We start from the raw sequence: 16,088 nt of genomic DNA on the forward strand, positions 1-16,088 counted from the left end.
AGTTTTTCACAATCTTGAGCACTTGATAGCTTACATGGTCTGCAGTCAACTTAATGTTCATGGTGGATATTTAGAATACTCCTTTATAATCCCAAATACTGTACATCATTGTTATACTATGGCAAGCATCTTCTAGATGGCTATACAAAAGGAAAGACCATAGACCCTGAAGAGAAAATAATTGTGTTCTTATAATTATCTTTTATGTATATCCTTTAATTATACAAAAAGCTGATGAATCATTATAAGTTTTCTGTATAAACAGCAACCTTGCAAGAGGAGAGCAAAAGAATTGGTCATATTGTATATAAACACACAACATCTGAAATTTTTGATGTTTCATAGTAGAGGCAATCGCCAGTTTACGATGGGGGGTTCTGTTCCGACGCCACGTTGTAAGCCGAAAATCGTCATAACCCGAAATATCGTTTAAAATCGTAAGAAAACTTTACTTTTAATCATTTGGGTGTATTGTAAATGACATAAACTGCATTTTTATTGAGTTTTTGCATTAATAAAACTCAAATTTTGACCATTCTGCCCTTTTTGGAGACATATTTCCTCCATCAGATCGGCATCATGAACGTCATAAACCCAGAACATGTGTTGTAACCTGGGAAATCATTTTTGATGAGTACTGTATATTTGAAGAGAGTAGTAAGCCGAGGCCGTTGTAACCTGGGGGCTGCCTAAAACCATCATATTTTCTTTTGAGTGCCGCCTTCCCAACCCCAGCAATTAGGAAATGCCTCAGTTTCAGGTTTCTCAGGCATAACATGTCAGATAAGGATATAGGTAAGGGCTATCTTGAATTGGAGATTACTAAACTGTAAGAATGCAATTTTCATTCTTGAAGAATAATTTAATTTCTCAGTGACCAGCATTCATAAGTAAACTAAGGGGTTTATAGTTGTGAAACAGCTCTTCAAAAATGAAGCAATGCAGTATATAGTATTGTATTTTTTAAATTTCTTTTTTTGGTAACATTCAATACAGTACCATGAGATGTATCTTAAATGTCAACATTTATTGGTTTATCTATTCAAGAAAGTGAGGTTTAAAGACCAAGATATTAGATAATTGCTGTTAAGGTATTATGGATGTTAATAGCATATGGGTGGAATCTATATGTTAAAAGAGCATATGCATACTAGAAATATAAAATTAAAGTTTCAATTTTTGCATCTACTTAAATTATCTTTGGTAAGTGGTATTATAAATGTTAGCTGATGTATTTTACTTCTATAAGGATAACTTTATCACCTGTATTTAATGCTGTGGAATTTTTATTATTAATGTATATTAAAAATGATAGTATTCCCTAACCTATAGTAAAGTTGGCGATGCGATAGTTAGATATTTTATATATTTGTGTTCTCTGCTTGATTTTAATGCAGTTTCTTTTATTTTCAGTAACATCATCTACAAGTCCTGAGGCACAAAATGTGGTATGTTATTTTTATACCAGTAGTTGCAGTGGCTATTACACATGTTGTATACAACTGGCAGGCAGGACGATGTCATTCCCAAAGGAGGCTCGATGGCAAGACTGCTTTAGTCACTGGTGCTTCGGCTGGTAAGCAAACTAATGGGTTTCTTGGCTTAACATGCTGTAGAAATTTAGCTCTTCGGTAATTTTCACCAACTCAGATTTTACATATTTTCAAACTACTACTGTCTATATGGTATTTTGGATATGTCACCATGCCCCTAGTATATACATTTCCCTGTAGCGATGAGTGGCAGATAAAATTACTGCCAATTTTTTGTGAGTCAGCCATTCCTGGAATATAAATTTTTCTGTAATATTGTTACCATAGTTGCATTGTTAATTTTTACATTTGCTCCAACAAGAATACAAAACCTCATAGTTAGTTTTGGGTGCTGAAATTTGTGAATGACTTAGGTAAGGTTGGTGTAATGAATGAGAAGGTGAACTCCACCCACTTACGTAGTCAAACCTTCACTTTCTCTTAAGTTGCCGTCAAGCCAAGGCATCCCCATTGTTGCGCTAATTTGATTTTGTTGTTCTTTGGACAAACATGCTTAATCGATCCTTTTTGATAAGACATGTTTTTTCACCTTTTCTCAGGTATTGGTAAAGAAACTGCCTTAGACCTGGCTAAACGAGGAGCACGTGTTATTCTGGCATGTAGGAATGTTGAGAAGGCACAACACGTAGCAGGTACTTTTTATTTCCACTTTTTATATTTATACTGAATAACTGGTACATTTATATATCTATATATAAATGTATATACTTATACTGAATAACTGGTACGTATGTTGTAGAAAAGTTAATTTAATTATGCGATATGTGTCTATACGAAATGATAAATTCTGGAGTGGATGCAGAGTAGGGAGACATGGTTACGTGTGAAATCCTAACCCTTCCTAGAATCCCATGTCCTGACCTAACCAGACCTTACCTTCCTAACCTAACTTAGGGCACCATGCCCTTACCTAGTGTGGGGGACTTCACCCTCCCTGGACCCCACCCAAGTAACACTGAATATCCTTGTCTCCCTACTCTGTACACTACCGAAAATTCTAACCACTATGCTCCATGAGGCCAGAATTGTGGCTTTATTGTTGTACTCCATGAGGCCACTTAGTTTGACTGTTCAAAACTGGTGTCATGACGTGTGCTTGATGAACTTAGCCGATCTGTTTTTGTCACTAGAATGCCTTACTGTTTTCACTTTACAAAACAGCAACCAATCAAAACCAATAAAAGCATTAATTTTTTTCTGGTTTTAAGCTACTAAAGAAAACCATTTAATATTGTAATCACATGCATGAAAGTTTGTTTATATAAAAACTAAGTTCTAACAAATAACACCACCACTAAATCATACATAAAAAGGAGGTCTTTTCTTCATAAGTGAATTTTTTATTTGTTTTGATTACCTGATCCAGTGATATTCTCCTTCAGAACTAAGTTTTAATGAAGCCACATTTATTCCCAAGCTTCTGTCATCATCAAGCATATCTTAAGGACAAGACCTTAATCAGAGACTAATATTCTACATAAGAGTTAATTTTAGGTGTATTGCCGACAGTACTGGTCAAAAAGACAGAAAAAAAAGACCAGTGTTTCTTCACAGCACACAAGATGTTTCTTACTTCACAACATTGCCAGAATATTGGACATTGCTGTAAACCATCTGATAGAAACTGTGTAGCCCTCTTGTAATCCCAATCAGCCAAATATAAAAGTAATGCATCACTGAAACATTAACAACACATTTCTTCAAGTTGAGCTGTGGCAGCAACATTATTACTTTTGTTTGATATCAGGTTTTCAACGCTAATTATTAGTCTTGCACAGTTGTCCACTGGTGTTGAAATGAGTACTATATTCAGTTCACATAGCTGAAAAGTTATGTCAGGTCTAGTCTGTATAGCTACCCAATTTAGCTGGCCAGCAAGTGAATAATAACATACTGGCATCTTTTGCTCTTCTCCCACCAATACATGTTTATCCTCTATTTTGTTTATCCTAACAACTTGTTTTAAGTTAATGTTAACATACTTGAACTCATTGTCATCAGTTACAAATTAACTCTCTAATTTTCCGATTATTCCTGCTGCAGATTTCCCAGTGCTTGTCCTACAGAGTTCAGCATTCATACACAGTACCCTTCAACTGTCCCTTTTAGTGCTGGTGGAGTAGTACCTGAACCACGCTACATATTGTCATACTGAATTTTAATATGTCAGACTCAATGCACAAATAATAGGCTATAGCAGAATCAATGACTTGTCTCTTAGTGTCCATAACATACCACTGAAAAATTCACTAGGTAGGTCATGTAAACATCATGTTGAGTATAACAGTCTTGCCCATAGTAGGACATTTTCATTTGTTTCATTACATACCCATCAGTCATAATTAGCCTCGGTTTGGAGCGTCAGATTCCCGAGACAAAACTCTTGAAGTCTTGAAGGCAAAAGAAGAGTAACCATTGTGTGACTGTAGGTATGCACACACCTTTGACCTACTGGCAGGAAGGACCTGATGGTCTCACTTTTATGTTTATCAGTTGTGTTAACTCAGTGAGGAAATTCTACTGGGCTTGCTTTGGCAGTTTAGATAATGTAACTCTTTCCAATTTGTATTAATTTTAGCCTTTTTTCAGTTATCACTTTCTAATCAAACTCGCCTTTTTATTATTTACACGCTCTTGGCTTGAAGAGTGCATTAATAATTTTTTTACTAATAGGTTGTGTATTACTGTCTTCCTGCTAGTGTTTTGTTTTAGCAAATTGCTCAGTTTTTTAAATTCACTGTCTGGTGTTAGGGCATAGTTTGATACTTTTAATGTCAGGCTGTATTGCTGTCATTTTGTGGTTATTTCACCTTTTTAATATGCACTATTTTATGGTATTCCTGCCTTATCCAGTGCACTAATGAAAATTCAGATTTTCTTGTATCCAAAGTAGTGGTATAAACTTTGCATATGTAGTACGCTACTGTTGAACAAATGGTTTGTAATTAGAATTAAGAGGTCTTGTTTCAGAGGCAATTACTAGGGTTTATAATTGTTTTACACCACTTGTGATTAGCAGTTCAGTGTACTGAATTGCAAAGAAAACTAATCTTAGATAAGAAAAATGTCACCAGATGCTTTTATCTTGACAGAAAAAAAGGAAAATTTAAATTTGTGCTTGAAATCTTTCAGTGCTATATACTTAAAGATAATGGCAGCCTTTTGTCACTTAAATCTACTAAATTCATAATACACCTGTAACCACGATCAGTATATCATATGAATGAAATGAAATTACAAAATGAGATGGTAATGGGTATAGCCTAATAAATGAAAAAGGCAGTCCCTTACACAACCCTCTTAAAGTCTGGGGAATCACAAACAAAAAAAAGAGCCTGGTTGATTGAGAATTGACGCATTTGGCTGCCCATGTACTGCAAGCACCTTTCACAGCACTTTTTTTATTCTTTTATCCTTTGAGAATTTTTCTCTCAGAGACTAGTGGTAAATCAAATAAACCACATGAGTTTTGGGTTTACTATGCAAAAAATTTCCTTCATAAGTACCAACTTTTTATCTTAATGGAATGTCCTCTTTTTCAAAACTGCTTTAGTTTTCCATGGCAGTGCATTTAGTAAGGGGTAGTCATTTGAGAAGAAAAATATGACATTTCTTCAGTTGATTTTATTTCCTGCCACCATTACAGGTATGTTTTTTGTATAATTCATCCAATGTCACAGTGGTCCAATGGCATATAAAAGTAAGAAGTGCTCACAGGAATGGTGAAATTAAAGATTGTAGACCCTGAACTTTTGTCTTTATTTCAAGATCTGATCACAGGTACGAGCACTTCTTATTTTTTTGCATAATACATCACAAGTAGATTAACAGTCATTATTTATGGAATCAAAATTACAGTATTGTAAATTTTGTTGTTGATAAGAAAGAAATAGTCTTATTCAGGAATGTGGACTATATGTCTTACGTAGAAACACTTCATACTCTTTTTTTTTCAGATGAAATTATAAAAGAAAGTGGCAACAGCGATGTTGTCGTTCGTGAAGTGGATACATCAGATCTAAGCTCCGTCCGACATTTTGCGAATGAAATTTTGAAAACTGAGACACATCTTGATATACTGGTAAACTCTCATGTGTTGCCTTGTATACAGTAGATTATAATGCATGACTGATCTAATTGTGTGCATGTGTAGTATGTTTTTGATGTTCATATGAATTACAAATCTCTGAGTTTTATGAAGCTCCATCACTAGATGGGGATCTACTAAATTGCAGAATGTTCCCGGAGAGTGCTGTCACACCAGAGCTAAACATTTAATTCAGAAGACAAAGAAATGCCTTTTTAAAGTCTCTCTTGTTACCATAATTGTTTCCTTTTATGTAGGGTTCTCACCTATGTAGATACCCTTGGAACTTAGAATGTAGGCAGTGATGTAAAAACTGTTGCGTTACCTGAAATGGTCAATAGCAGAAGGTTCTGGGGAGAGGATTTTCCATGCTTCTGGTTCAAAGTATGTAGGTATACTGTACAGAAAGGTTTTTCAAAAGACTTTGGGTTGGATGTTCATTTGTAATCCACCAGTTCATTTTAGAGAGAAGTAGATGTACGTAAGTGAAAAGGTGCATACTTATAGTTTTCTGATCTCTGTAAGGGGGTAGTGCTGCCAATTGATTCATAGTGCAACTGCGAGGTTTTCCTCCTATTACACCTTTCGAACCTTTTTATTGTCAATTTCCTTTTCAGCGCTGAATGATTCCATAGGTCCCAGTGCTTGGCCTTTGGCCTGAGTTCTGCATTCTTTTATTGAGTTTTCATCATTAATTCAAAAATCTTCAGCTGTCTTCTCAATTTTATCATTATATCTTTGTTTTATTTAAAACTTACCATTTTTCTCCCCATCTTTGTGATTTATCATTTCATGATTTCTGCTGTGGTGCCGAGTGGTCTTTTTTTTGCCCAGTGCCTGGCCTTCTGCCCTGATTACCATACATCCATTTACAAAAGAAATCTGTGTATCAAAAGATGCCCATTCAGAGGAAAGAGGAAAACCCTGTACCTTATACAGTTATGAGATTTTATTTCTGTAACCCTCAGATCCAGATATTTAGCAGTGTATACTCATTGCAGGTGAAGTTTTAAAAGAGGCAGACATAATTCGGCAATATTGAGATTAGGCGTATTGTAAGCAGCTTAGGTCTGAGTGGAACATTCTCTTCATTTTGGATGTGGTTCATCTTTTCTGTGTAATTTTCTTCATCAAGTAATATGTGACCATTTCCCTTGTCAGGTCTGGTTATGTTGAGATTAGGATTCTTGTTTGTATTCTTAAGCAGATTGTAATTCTGTCTCCTGAGGAGACTAGACCAAATTATCTTTTAAGATAGAGAATGTTTACGAAGAAACTATTTTAGATTTTGTTGAAATATTCTCAGTTCTGTAGGAAAAGAAGTTTTGCATAATCTGTGGAAAAGAAGTTCAAACAAAAGAAAGATCTGGCTATGGTTTTGGTGGTAGTTGAGTGTTAAAATTGCAAAGCTGAGGATTAAAGGAACATCTGTTTTGGATAATATACAATTAGTAAAACTTAAAACCTTATTCTTATGACTGATGAAATTTGATATACTGATACCCAGCTTGTTTAACTTTATGTTATGAATGTGTTGTTGCCTCACAGTGATAAATGTTTTTATGGTGAATGTTGATGGACATCAACATTATTCTCAACTTATTCTCTTATACTCACCACCATGTTCTATCTAGAGGTAGAAATACCACAAGCTCAGTGAGTTTCTGGTACCTCTGCTTTCATAATTCCAATCTAATTTCTTCTCTTGGTGCTCTGCCAAATGCATTCTCAAGATCTACAAATACATATAATATAACCTCTTTATTGCATTGCACCTCTCCCCTGTTGTTGATTTTTTTGGTGTGAAGCAAACTTGACAATCATTTATTTAATCATTTTTTTGCAACTTCCTTCTTTACCTTCATAGCATGTTCCAGCACATTGTAGCGTATCCCAGTTTCCTTTTTTTTTTATTAATGCAATACTTTCCCCTCTTACCTGGTCCCATCTCTTCCTTTATAACTTTATATATTCTGGTCAACTCATCTCTGATTGGTTCTCAGTGTGCTTTTAGCAAGTTATTTGCCATTCGTAATGGTTCTGAAGTTTTATTTTTCACTATTTAAAGGGCTCTTTTAACTGCTTTAAATGTCACATGTACTCTGTTGGTTCCACTGCTGTGTCAACATACTCTAGTATAGTTTCAATCTCTCCATCTACCACAGAATTTCAAAGTTATGTACTGGGATGCTGTTTGCTTTAATACTAAATAGGCAGCAGCTTTTGTTTCCTTACTCCCTGAGATTAAGCTTTGCAAGATACATTGGTTATACTTTTGTGCTTAAACATTTCCGTAGTCCCTTAACATATCAGAATTTGAAAATCTTTTGCACTGTCTGTTTAATCTCATTTCTGTATATAACTAATGATTATTATTCTGCCTGTTTATCCTCATCTCTAAATTTCTTTCCAGGTTAATAACGCAGGCATTTTTGCCCCTTATCACCGTACACTCACCACTGATGGACTAGAGTTGACAATGGCTACTAATCATTATGGACACTTTCTCCTCACCAACATATTGCTGGGTAATTATAATTTTTGTAGTACTGAGTATAATTTAATCTTTTGTAAATGTGTATAGGGTAATGAAATCTGATTATACTTTGAAGATATAACACCTTTTTCTTGTGCGAAACATGTAACAGAAAAGGTTATTTTTCATAAAGACTACAAAAGGCATTATAGTTTTTCCATCTGTAAAAGGTTCTTATTTTCAGAACAGACACTGTGAATTTAATAATATGAAAGAAAGAGTAATAAATCAGTTCATGAACATCATTCTAATCATGAGCACATAAATCATGCGACTTACTGGTATTATGGAATTATTACTACTACTGATATATTTTTATTAATGGTAATATTCATTAGCCTAGCATTGATTCTGGTATTTTCTGCACACTCGAGTTGTTTTAAAAACTGTTTTAGCAGATGGCTTCGTAAATTTGTTTGTTCCATATCAACCCTATCAGTCATATACGTGCCCAAATTTGCTGTCTCAGTCTTAAATATAACAAACAGAAGAAGTAAGGGAGTCTCTCAGTGCATGTCCCACTTGGACCTTCAATTACCCATGAGCCACCTTCACTTTCTGTTAGTCTGTAGAGCTGATAAGATTTTGCAGCATGGCAACAAGCTTTCAGCATTATATTAACCATTAACTAATTATTGTTAACTCAATTTTCAGCATCTTTTAATTTTGTCTTTCAGTAGTGTTAAAAGTGTGATTTCTAAGCCTCGGGGGTCTCAAGTAATTGCATTATTAAGATTCTGAGAGCTAGTGACTAGATGCTTTTTAGAGTTTTTCATAGATTTTTTGTCCTTTCAAATTTTTTTGTAATGTTTTTAGTGTCAGCTCTATACTTTTAAGTGCTTACTGTTAGCTGGCTAATGACTAAGCACACTGTGTTTTATTTATTCTCTTTGATTTTTTCTATTATGTTTTGCAATTTTTATCATTTGTTTTGTTTTTTCTTTTTTGTGGGGTTTGCCTTTTAGCACTACAGTTATGATATATTTCATTATCAGTAGGTATGGTTTGTGTAGTTTTCTGTATAATAATTGTATTGATATGTTTTTATAGTTAATAAGTGAATTGTCACATTGCTTGTAAATGTAATTGTTGTCTTTTTGTATTTCTTATGGTTGATGGTAAATGCTAATTCTTTTGATTTTAGCAGTTCTGTCTTGCATATTTGGGATTTTTCTTTTGCTTCCCTATGTATTTTATTTTGCCTGCATCTTTTTTCCCTTTGTGGATTTTATGTTCAGTGTTGTTTGATTGCTATGTTTTTTGAATGCATAGTTTTTAATTTTTTGAGTCTTCATTGTGCCTGAGTGAAAGTGGAAAGGTCTTCCAGATAAGGCTTGTCATGCTCACATTTTGTGTAGTAGTTGCTGCTGTCAGGTGTGGTAATGCTGCATCAGAGTCTCGTTTCGAGGTCGGCAGTTGAATTGTCTAACCCCTGGCAGTGTGAAGGAGCACCAGAGTCTTGTTTCGAGGTCGGCTGTGGAGTTGTCTAACCCCTGGTAGTGTGAAGGAGCATCAGAGTCTCATTTCGAGGTCGGCAGTGGAATTGTCTAACCCCTGGCAGTGTGAAGGAGCACCAGAGTCTTGTTTCGAGGTCGGCTGTGGAGTTGTCTAACCCCTGGTAGTGTGAAGGAGCATCAGAGTCTTGTTTCGAGGTCGGCCGTGGAATTGTCTAACCCCTGGTGTGTTCAGAGTCTTGTTTGAAGTTGGCATCAGAGTCTTGTTTAACCCTGGTAGTGTGAAGGAGCATCAGAGTCTTGTTTCGAGGTCGGTGGAATTGTCTAACCCCTGGTAGTGTGAGGGAGCATCAGAGTCTCATTTCGAGGTCGGGAGTGGAATTGTCTAACCCCTGGTAGTGAGAAGGAGCATCAGAGTCTTGTTTCAAGGTCGGCAGTGGAATTGTCTAACCCCTGGTAGTGTGAAGGAGCATCAGAGTCTTGTTTTGAGGTCGGCAGTGGAATTGTCTAACCCCTGGCAGTGTGAAGGAGCATCAGAGTCTCGTTTCGAGGTCGACAGTGGAATTGTCCAACCCCTGGTAGTGTGAAGGAGCATCAGAGTCTTGTTTCGAGGTCGGCAGTGGAACTGTCTAACCCCTGGTAGTGTGAAGCATCAGTCTTCCGATGATGTGCCTGTCTGGTCCAGCACCATTCTAGTCACCTTGTATACTCTTCGTTTATTCTTCCTGCTTTTGCTCAGCCTAATTTTGTACCAGTCTGCTCCTTACCTGCTCCCCTCCTGCTTGCTGTGATTGTTCCATGCCTGCCTTGCTTGCTGACTGCCCTGTCTACTCAGCTCGCCACTACTCAACATGGCTACTCTCCTACTTCATCACCTACTTGACATCCTCCTTGCCTGTCACCCTTCCAGCTTTTGTGCCTATACTTGGGGAGGATTTGTACCTGTCATGTCTGAAAAAATCCTTCTCTCCCAAGACCAATCAGTGTCATTTTCCTTTTAGAGTTTTAAGGCACATGTCACCTATGGAGTGGCCATTGTGCCATCCCACCCTTCTTTTCATGTTTTCCCGTTTATATTTGGTCATTATTTGTGGTCTGTTTGTTGAATTTTCTTCACGGTTGTTGTACTAGGTTTGTACCATTTAGGAGCTTGACTTGTTCTGACTTTTCCTTATTTGGATTTTTGTTATTTGTCCAAAATAATCTGGCCTCACTTCTTTTCTTTTCATGGTATGCTCTTGTCAGTCAATCACATATTACACAATTTGTTTTACATACATTTATGATTTTTGTCTTTTCCTTGCACATTTTACTGTTAGTTGTGGTTCATGTTCTCAGATTTGTACTGTGACTTATTACGTAATGGGTTTGTGATTATTGCCGTCAAGAATTTTCTTACTTAGATCTTTATATTTCAGTCAAGATTTTCTCTTACTTTAAATCTTTATGAAATTTTGGTGAGAGAATTATGATGCAGTATTGATTTTAGGGTCTAATTTAGAGATATGAACCTACTTGGGCATGTGTCAAATAGACTGATTTTCATAATGGTTCAGCACAGTTGTATTGACATTTCTTATAGATAACAAGCTAATGTCATGTCTAGTGTAAAGAGAGGTCCTCATTTGTTGTGCAGTTATGTGTCAGGGTCAGATTTTAGCTTGGCTGTGACTTGTGAAGTATGCCAAGACTATTTCATTCCCTGGTAGCAATACAGTAGTAGAGAGCATTATAAGCACCCTCGGAGCTCTTTATCCATCAGTGCTGTCTGCAGATGTAGTTTGCCTTTTAACAAGAAAAGCAGTGCAAGCATCTGTTGTTCACAGATTGGTTCTTGTAATGTTACTGTGGATACAATAGTCTCCAGCCTTTCTAAGGGGATTTTGTTTAGAGTTTTATTTGTACTTGACATCAGACAGGAGAAAGAAGTTGAAGCTCTTTTTTCTACATCTTCATATTCCATTAATATTTTTAGAGACCTGGCCATCCAAATTGTTTTGCTCCTACACCTCAGTTTTTACTTGATTTATTTCAGTACATTTCCCTGTGGAACTAGACCAAATACAAACACCCTGCTGTACTCTGATGGATACATTAACTCCCTGAGTAAACCATTTGGAGTTTCTGTGAGCCTTTGGTCCCCAGTATATTGAACAGTATTACTGAGAATTTTCCAGGATCTATCAGGTCTGTACAAGCAGTCTGAGACTTTTAAGAACATGGCCTCCAACCTTATTTGTGATGTGGGCATAATACGGTTGATGGAATTGTTATGAACAAACAAGGTTTTATAACATGAATTATCTGGTGGTTGGTGGATGGATGCCTGAGGGTCTAGTTGGCATGGGTGTTGCAAGAGAGTTCCTTTCTTTTGTTAATTAAAGACTTTAAGTCTGGGGGTCATTGTGACTGCAGTAAAGATTGATGAATTTGTATGAAAAATCAGAAATCAGTTTTATGTTATAAAAACTTAATGCATGTCTGTTTTCTTAAACCTCTTTTTTCTGTGTTAGTACTGAAATTTTAGTATGGATCCAATTGACATCAGTCAAATAAGTACGAGTACTTATGGTATGTATGTTGTGAAACAGAATTGTGTTGTTAATTTTAGATGCAATACAAATTTTGGGGCTGGTTTACTTATAGGTTTACATCTTTGTTGTTTAACGAAACTTATAGTTTTGGAGCATCCCAGTTGGTGTGTTAAAGCATACTAGTATATCAGTTCTTCATATTTTTATCACTGAATAAGGAAGTAGATAATGCACTGTCACCAAACAATAATGTGCTAAATATTTTTCCACCTGAAATATGTACCCCTTCATGTTTAGCAGAGCAAGTTTATCTCTATTTTTCAGAATTATTGAAGAAAAGTGCACCGAGCAGAATAGTCAATGTGTCCTCCACGATGCATCACTATTGCGGAAAGCTTGATCCTGAGGATCTCAGCTTCGAAAAAACTTCATACAACTCTTTTAAAGCATACAATCAGAGTAAACTCTGCAATGTTCTTTTCACACTGGAGTTGTCAGAAAGGCTGCGGGGGTCTGGTAAGCATGATTTCTGATATGTTTGAAGTCCCTCAGAATTTTATCTTTATTGCAAGATTCATTGAAATCAAACGGAAAGTGCTCCTACACCAGGGAATACTTTATTTTGCTCTTTTTAGCACCCAGTGGTTGCAATCAGTTGTAACCTTTCATTCTTTAAACAAATCAAATGGTGTTAAGAAGTAGGAAAGACCTCCCTCGTTCCTAGGAGGCAAAATGTTGCCAGTGGTTTTGAAATTGGGCAATGTTTAATGGTATGAATTCAGTAATTGCAGCACCACCTATATTGTTTCCTCAGTGATGGCACTAGAATTAAGGGTTAGTGATCACTGTCTTGTATGGTTGAACTGGTTGCATGCTGTCTAGGCCAATGGCCTCTAGAAATTGTGACCACCTTGGAACTTGTGAATCTAGAATATGGATTTTAATTATTTTACCGTTTTAGATAAACATAGTTATATTTTAATTCTCAGAATTTCTGAAACCATTGAAATTGTAAACATGAACCTTTACGCCTAAAGCCCTAAAGCTGTCCAATCATATATGAGACAAAGGTTATGTAAATAGTTAATCCCAGCATATGCTATTGAATGCACTTAAATGATGGATGCTTATTACCAGTTTCATCATGATCCCTTATCAGTTGGATGAAGGCTAAGTATTTAGAGAGTTAATTACCTTTCGTTTGTTGTTATTTGGGAAAAGTGAACTTGATGAAAGTTTGTAATTCTTGAAAATACTCACAAAATTAGGAGTAATTTATGTGCTGCCTCCCAGCTCCTCCAACTGACTCACGCTTCTGGTTTGGTGATGAAATTCATGAATGAGGTAACTTCATGCTTCTTCAAACTGGATAAAAAGCAGTCTGTTGGACAGCAGATAATCAATCTGCATGTGACATTGCAATGTATTGCAATTTGCTTACAGCAAGGCATGTTATTCTTGAAAATGGTGGGAGATTTACCATGTACAGTAAACCCCCGTATTTGCTGGGGATGGGTATTGCACCCCCCCTGGGAATAGCTAAAATCCACGAATACTTAAAACCCTCTAAAAACACTTAGACTACCTATTTTGATAGTTCAGAACACAAAAAAAAACTCTAAAAATGCTTATACCTGAGTATTTTAATGGTTTTATCACAAAAAGTGCATTTAGTCATGAAAATGGTAAGAAAATACAGTAATTAGTGAATATTTCTCAGGGAAAAATACCACGAATAGGCAAATTTTCCGCACATAGTGTGTATATATGTTCCATAGAGAAATCCACGAATCTTGAGAACACAGATAGGGGGGTTTAAGCAGGTATTCAGTATGTTGTTTTCTATGTGTATGTAGACATGTCAGCATAAATAGAGTTATGAGGTTTGGATGTATGGAACGGAAATTAATTTGATATTTTGTATTTTACAGGTATTATTGCTAACAGCCTTCATCCCGGTTGTGTGCGTACTGAAATAGCTTCAAAAGCAGGTGGCCTTTCAGGATTCTTCCTATCGCTACTTCAGTATTTGGTATCGAAGGTAAGATCAGAAAAAATGTAGAATTGCTTTACCTACATCTGTTGAAATCATTATTTTTGTTTGTTAAATTATTTTTATTTTAGCATTCTTCCTAATAAGTAGGGATTATATACAGTATACTTGTATATAGGCAGAATTATAAGACCATATAAATCCTTATTTGTGGATAGTCCAGTCTATTATTTTATGAAATATTTTAAAGCAGTTTGTTATGGTGAAGTAGTTTAAGAGATTTTGCTACATTGTTCATTAATATTGCAATTCTGTGGCTAATAACTTTTATTTTCCATAGGACTCTAAATTGGGAGCTCAGACCTCCATACATCTAGCAGTATCAGAGGAAATTGACAGTGTATCTGGAAAGTACTTCGTTGATTGTAAGGTAAGCTAGCTCCTTAAGATCTGTGTGTATTCTAGTTTGGAATCAAAAGTATTCTTTGGGATTGTCATACAAAAAATTATTACAGTAGTTTTTTGTGCTAATGTTATTCTTTGTAAGATTACAGTTGACTCTCGAATTTTGTGGGTTTGGAGTTCACAGATTTTCCATAGATAATTAAATGGAGTATTTTTCAGAGTTTTGTACCCATTCTTGTAAACCTGCAGATGACTCATGTGGTCGACATGCAAAGAAAACTGAAGAAAATAAAAAATTCACAGACTATTTTATTGTTTGGATACAAATTAATTACAAGTAAATACCCCAAACAAAAGTTGCACATGTACAGACTGTTGACGTCTTTCACTGATGAGGAAAATTGTAAGCAAATTTCTAGAGACAACTAAGTATTTAAGAAATTTTTTCAGTAGTTGTGTAGTATCAAATTATTGACAATAGCTTTTGTACAGTATTTTCAGTAGATGTAAATTAAAAGTATATTGTAGTATTTGTCCAAGATTTTTTATATTTTCCATTTTGCCAATAATTTAGTAGTATTATTAGCAGTTAAAGTGGTTGTAGTAGTACAATGGTAGGTGTCATTTTAGTAGAAGAGCCTTAAGTGGTGCACCTAGGTAAATATTATATGTAAACAGCTGTGCATCATGATAAAGGTTGGTTGTTGTATTTCAGTATTTGATACTATTTTTGATCGGGGGTTAGATTTTCATGAGATATTATCCTATAAAATGAGAGAAATGGAAATTTTGTATAAGAGTAGTAATTTTAGTAGAAATTTCAGTTCGGTGAAACAGTAAAAACATAAGTAACCAATGTAGAGCTTATGAAGCTTATGAGTTAGAAGTGGTATGCTTAAAGAAAACATTTATCAAATTTTAGTGTGTGGAAAAGGATAATCAACAGTCATCATTGTTTTCCACTAGGAATCTACTTGCTCCAAGTTGGCAAGCCATCGTGGAATGTCCAAGAAACTCTGGCTAGCTAGTGAGCTCGATGTAAAGTTGGAACCTCACGAGAGCATATTGTATACATCGTAGAAAACTACTTTCTCACTGTTCTTGTTATTGTTTGGGTTTGTTAAAGACTGTGTTTAGAATGTAGTTGGTTAATGGTTTCAGCTATTGTATGGGCCAACAGCCCAGTTTAGATGATTTCAGTCCATTTTTAATTGGTATTGTGGTATGTAGCTGTGGTTACTGCAGACAATAATTGCTCCAATTGTGGAGATATTTTTTATATAGTCATTAGATAGAATCTTCTTTCTTCATTTGTTCTATGACTGAACCTTGTGCGCTGACTGAACTTAGATTTCCATTATTTCACATTGTTTTCTCCTTGTTTTAGTACGTATTGTAGTATGTCATCTGCATTTAATATGCAGGATATAAATGCTGGGATTACTTTTATTTTTTTATACACTTTTGGTTTTGTTGACTCGATATACTTGTATTTCATGCATCATTATTCATTGAATCCTTATATC

General features: G+C 35.5%; 1 protein-coding gene across 6 annotated transcripts in view; it reads left to right on the top strand.

Moving 5' to 3' along the window:
* The window catches only part of LOC136840735 (retinol dehydrogenase 13-like), a 256,460-nt gene that overhangs the window by 165,295 nt on the left and 75,077 nt on the right, over positions 1-16,088 (top strand). For 3 of the 6 annotated variants that reach the window (XM_067107556.1, XM_067107557.1, XM_067107555.1), the window contains 8 exons: positions 1,414-1,576; positions 2,093-2,185; positions 5,510-5,634; positions 8,054-8,168; positions 12,489-12,680; positions 14,096-14,205; positions 14,498-14,587; positions 15,529-16,088. The exon at positions 15,529-16,088 is cut by the window's right edge and continues 1,341 nt beyond it. In XM_067107556.1, the coding sequence (XP_066963657.1) occupies positions 1,444-1,576; positions 2,093-2,185; positions 5,510-5,634; positions 8,054-8,168; positions 12,489-12,680; positions 14,096-14,205; positions 14,498-14,587; positions 15,529-15,642 (972 nt within the window). In that variant the 5' untranslated portion in view covers positions 1,414-1,443 and the 3' untranslated portion in view covers positions 15,643-16,088. The remainder of the gene's footprint in view (positions 1-1,413; positions 1,577-2,092; positions 2,186-5,509; positions 5,635-8,053; positions 8,169-12,488; positions 12,681-14,095; positions 14,206-14,497; positions 14,588-15,528) is intronic. The other 3 variants (XM_067107559.1, XM_067107558.1, XM_067107560.1) reach the window with 2 other exon arrangements.

This window comes from Macrobrachium rosenbergii, chromosome 8, assembly GCF_040412425.1.
Source record: "Macrobrachium rosenbergii isolate ZJJX-2024 chromosome 8, ASM4041242v1, whole genome shotgun sequence".
NCBI classification, from domain to species: Eukaryota; Metazoa; Arthropoda; class Malacostraca; order Decapoda; family Palaemonidae; genus Macrobrachium; species Macrobrachium rosenbergii.